At 48.3% G+C, this 5,136-nt stretch overlaps 1 protein-coding gene across 2 annotated transcripts in view; it reads right to left on the bottom strand.

The window, feature by feature from the left end:
- The window catches only part of ETF1 (eukaryotic translation termination factor 1), a 31,186-nt gene extending 27,594 nt beyond the window's left edge, over positions 1–3,592 (bottom strand). Inside the window, exons 1-2 of one of the 2 annotated variants that reach the window (XM_008572787.1) lie at positions 3,389–3,592; positions 2,928–3,227 (exon numbers count right to left, since the gene is read on the bottom strand). Coding sequence is in view for 1 of the 2 variants with exons in the window: in XM_008572786.1 (XP_008571008.1) it covers positions 3,124–3,209 (86 nt within the window). In the remaining variant the exon portion in view is untranslated. The remainder of the gene's footprint in view (positions 1–2,927; positions 3,228–3,388) is intronic. The other variant, XM_008572786.1, reaches the window with a different exon arrangement.
- Positions 3,593–5,136: the final 1,544 nt, after the last annotated feature.

Genomic DNA, 5,136 nt, shown 5'->3' with positions numbered 1-5,136 from the left:
TTTTGTCTTTTTCCGTGTCCGGCAACGGATCGCAACCTCGGTGTTGCTCCCGCGCCCGCCTCAGCCAGTGAGCAGGAACCGGTCTGTATGTGGGATCCGAACCCTCGGGCGGGAGCGCCGCCGCGCTTCCCAAGCGGCACACTATCCAGTGCGCCACCGGGCCGGCCCATTATTCTAGCATATCTTTTTTTTTTTTTTTTGTCTTTTGTCTTTTTCCGTGTCCGGCAACGGATCGCAACCTCGGTGTTGCTCCCGCGCCCGCCTCAGCCAGTGAGCAGGAACCGGTCTGTATGTGGGATCCGAACCCTCGGGCGGGAGCGCCGCCGCGCTTCCCAAGCGGCACACTATCCAGTGCGCCACCGGGCCGGCCCATTATTCTAGCATATCTTAATAACAAGTGTTAGACTAGCTGGTTAGAGCATGGTGGTGACAACGCCAAGGTCTGGGGTTCAAACCCTGTACCAGCCAGCCACCAAAACCAAACAATTCTGTTAATATACCCCTAAGTTTCACTATCCTGTGCTAACAACCATGCTTGAACACAATCTGTTTTTCCTGAAACCCACAGGATACTCCCCAAACACTGGTATACATGGACTCATTTTACCATCTAGTTTGTCTTTAAAGCCCATTACAATTCTCCTAAAACTTTTTTAGCATTGGGTAAAGAAGGGAAAACACTTCTTACTGCACACTGTCTATAAAAATCTAGAGTCTGATTTTAACAACTCAGCAATGAAAATACAATCTTGTTACTCCCCAAAAGAATCTGGTATATACTGGGAAACTTCTTAGCCACATAGGATAAACTTCTAACTCCCTTACCCATACCCAGAGATGGCCCAGATTTTACATTTTCATGGGATCAAGATACAACCAAATCCTGACTAAAAGCAAAACAGGAAAAGATTATTAACCACACTGTTTGTTTAGAGAAAGATTTCCCCACTATTTTAGACGGTTTGATTCTGTCAAAAACATTCAAATTCTACCACTTAGAAGACAAGTTTTCCTAAGAACTTCATTTTTAGCATGCTTTAAACTTTAATGAACTAAAGTTATATACAAAGATAATATATAAGTTATTATACAAAGAGAAAAAGCCTCCAAAAGCTTTAAAGAGGAGCTTAAACATTTCAAATGGCCAGGTAACATAGCTAGAAGCAAATTTAAGAATGAGCTTCCTTCAAGCAGTAGAAAGGAATGCTGTTACTTATTAAGCAGTTTTATCTTCAATGTTACTTCACTCGGACAACAGGCAAATCAGTCATAAATACATATTTTAGACTGTTTCAGAGAATAAAATGTATGCAAATTCTAATGTGTGAACCTGCCTCCAAATGAAAGCAATATGAGAACAAACCCACACGTCCAACTTTAGACAACAACGCAAAAAAACCAACAATCTATAAAAGCCCATACCCAACTGAAGGTTTCAAATAATACAACAGAAGATTCCAGTGAAACAAGAGAACCTGGCTAATTCCTGGTAGAGCCTTACTATGGGTCATCACCTATATTACTCCTTCTGTACAGTATTCTCACACTTCGGGAATAATTATTCACTCTATTGCAAGGAACAATTTACTGTAAGATTATTAAGTAGACCTGAATAGCCTACTAAATTCAAAGAAAACCTCAGAAACAAAGAATAAACAGCTACTTTCAGTTCATATTATAATTATGTTTCTCCAGCACACTAAAGAGGGAATGAGCAAAGATCCAAGTCACCGAATAGGGCCAAACTTTCAGAAGCCTCATCCCAAACAAAACTGTAGCTAATTTACTAGGAACAAAACACCATGGCAAAACCAGCCTGCTAACCCTGAACCTTCAGGAGAATTAAGCACACCCCATTTCATAAAGTAGTAATAATGAAGAGCTTGGAGGGGTGGTCATCCTATCATTGCAAATCTACCCATCAAAGACAAATCTGGGCTGGAAACCACAATGTCTAATTCTTGTGCTATAATCACTTTCCACACGGCCTGGGGCAGGCCACTCTGCTATTCTAAGAATGCTCAGACACACAAATATGCAATGTTCCGAACACTTTTTTGGCCACTTCCTGTAAGTAAAAAGTTTCTATTATTGGGAAAGAAACAAAGTAAAGTAATAAAGTGAGGAAACCGGAATATCTTTGGCATATCTTCCTCAAACTAAAAGAAAAAAAAAAAAAACAAAAAAACCCCAAAACATATATGGCTAATTTTAATTTAGCCCACTTTTCCCACAATGGACACACACCTACATTTCTTACTAAAATTTACAACAGGAGACTAAAAGCCCACTTAAGTCAGTTCTGAATTTCAACAAGTGTTAGTACATCAGGCACATCTATAGTGATATGCCCAGAATTTCTACGGAAAGGCCAATACAGACTTTGTTGTTGAAGTTCCTATCAAATGTCCCCATAATCCGGATTTCTCGTGAACATACACACAACAGTTTCGTCAACCAAAACCTATCCTATCCCTCCATCCCGCATACGATGGCATTTTCAGTTTATAGGTGGGTCCTGGAACAGCTAAAACCAAGAAGCTCCGGGGAAATTAAAGGGCTTGAGCTAAGTCATCTTAGGACAGGTGGAAGACCCAGAGAAATCGGGGAGAGGGGGGGTTCTGAAAGAGGATGTCCCTGGCCACCTCTCCTTCCTGCCCCATCGAAACTTCACCTAACCAGGCTCAAAAGCCCAAGAGGGAGAGGCCATTTTAATGAGGCCTGGCTGAGTAACGTGAAGGGAGAGGAAGAGAGGAAACCAGGAAAGGACACCCGGAAAAAAGAAGGTCGAGCCCTTTCCCCCGACAGCACCCTCGTCCCGAAGAATAAGCAGCTGGATTTAGGGACCTGGGAGGATTACAAAAGTAGTAGTGGCCCACCGCGAGAGGAATCGAGTAGTCTGAGCCCTGGGAGCGCGGGCTCCTTACCCCCAAGAGGGGAAGCACCCCTTCTCGGGCCAACCGCGTCGACCCTCGCCCCGGAGTCGGGGGCTACTACCCAGAGGTCCAGAAGGCGGGAGTTGGCTAGTGCCTGGTTCTCCTCATCCGGCCATGCGGCGCGGGGGCGGCCATCCTGAGGGGTCCGGGAACCAAGAGGGCACGGGGAGCCGGACGCGGCGCTCACCCGCGGGCCGCCTCCAAGCTCTTAATGAGCTTCTTGATTTTCCAGATCTCCACGTTCCTGTCGGCAGCACTGGGGTCGTCCGCCATCTTCTCGCCTCCTCCTCCCTAGAGCGGCCCGGCGGGGCCCGGAGACACCAAGACCACAGAGTTAGCGCCGCCGCTGGGGCAGAGCGGCCCCCTTCCTTACCTCCCCCAAGAGGCCCTCCTCTGCTCTCCCCGCGCGACCCGCCGCGCTGGTCGCTGGCCTTTCCCTCCGCCTGCCTTACCTAAGGGCCCAGTCCTGGGCGGCAGCGGCTGCTCCTCCCCGGCGGCGGCTCCGCGGCGGCGGCGGCTCTGACGTAGGACACCGGCTCCCTCTCTCCAGGCAGCTGCATGTGTTGCAATCCGCTCACATGGGGCCTGTGACATCACTTCCTCCGCCAGGGGCGGAGTGGAAGGCTGCGAGCGGAAGGGAGGGGGTCCGAGAGGGTGAGGGTAAGCCTCTGCGCGCGCCGCGACTTTCCATTGGCTCTCTGTGCCGCGGCCTACAGTGAGCCAGCCGATTGGCCGCAGCCGGGCCGCGCGGCCTTGTGAGGTAGAAGCCGGGGGCGGGAGGTACCGCCTCCTTTCCGGCCCGGCAAGCCGAGAGGAGGAAGCAGACAGAAGCCGGTGTTCTCGCGAGGGTTTGCTCAGAGTCCCGCCAGCCTCCAATGGGGGTGGTTCTTAAAGGGCGAAGCACAGGAGTCCTCTTTTCCATTCCTCTTCCATGAGCGTAGCGGATATTTGAGGCTCTGCGATGCAAGGCTAGGCTCTCGGGCCCCGATGAACGGGTTGAATAGCGCTTAAGGAGCCTCAGAGAAGTGCCTCGCGCTGAGCGACTTCTTCGCTGACGAAGTGTTCGGACCTGCGTGCGTCAACGGCTGCGCGGACTAGTGTTCTGAGTCCCGGCCAGTGGGTCAGGATAGGAACCTCCCCCCGGGTGGGCCGGGACTCTCACCCGCAGGGACGAAGGAGGCATGTCCCTCTCGCTCTTGTGCTAGGATGGGTTCACTTTGGACTGAGAACTTTATGGAGTGGAAGAAAGCGGGGACAGCCTGAGGTTGGAGACCTGAGGTACCTGACCCTGTGTATGGTTTGGTCTGATCTGTTAAGAGTGGAGGTGGGGAGAGTGTTGAAGTAAAATGGGCAACTGTATACGTTAGAACTGTATCTTCTTGAGTTAGAATTTTTGGTTACGTTATGTCTCTCCTCACCTCGGTTGTGTTCATTCAAATATTTGAACACAGACCGTGTGTTAGATCCTTTTTTCCTGGGGATAACAGGCGCAAACCGTATAACTGCCTACTTAGCTTACAGTCTAGTTGGGTTTATAAGCGTTTGTGATTTTATACTTTTGTATGATAAAATAAATGCTCAAATACTTAAGTACTTCAAGGTGCTCTGAGAATGTATGACAGGGGACCCAACTCTGGAATGAGGCCCAAAGGATGAATAGGAGTTTGTCAGTGGGGAGCATAACACTTTTGAGGAGCTACAAAAAAAGCCGGTGTGTTGGAGCAAGGTTAGGAATGAGAAGAGTGGTGTGAGGAAGCAGCAGGGGAAGAGATCATGTAGGGGCCTTTTAAGCCAGGTTTAGGAATTTGGCTTCTTTCTCTTAAGAACAGCGGGTACCTTAAAGTGTTTAGAACCTTGGCTTGAATTGGAGAGAGCAAAAGTAGAAGCTCAGAGACCATTTTGGCTGATTCTGTATCGTGAGAGATCATTGTAGCTTAGGCTAGAGTGGTGACAGTGCAGATAGAAGTGAATGGATAATGACATATGAGGATTGGAATGGATAGGACTGGATGATCGGTTGGATGTAGAGGATGAGGAAGAGCAAGACGGTTCCCAGAGTACTGAAATGGTGACATTTACTGAAGTGGGAAAGATGAGCATTGGGGGATGATTGAGAATTTCATCTTGTGCCCATTAAGTTTGAGATTACTTATGAGACATGCAAGTAGTATGTTAATCATGCAATTGCATTTTTATGGGC

The sequence above is a fragment of the Galeopterus variegatus genome, unplaced genomic scaffold, assembly GCF_000696425.1.
Source record: "Galeopterus variegatus unplaced genomic scaffold, G_variegatus-3.0.2 Scaffold836, whole genome shotgun sequence".
NCBI lineage: Eukaryota > Metazoa > Chordata > Mammalia > Dermoptera > Cynocephalidae > Galeopterus > Galeopterus variegatus.
Note: the sequence above shows the minus strand (reverse complement) of the source record. Positions and strands in the feature narration are given on the sequence as shown.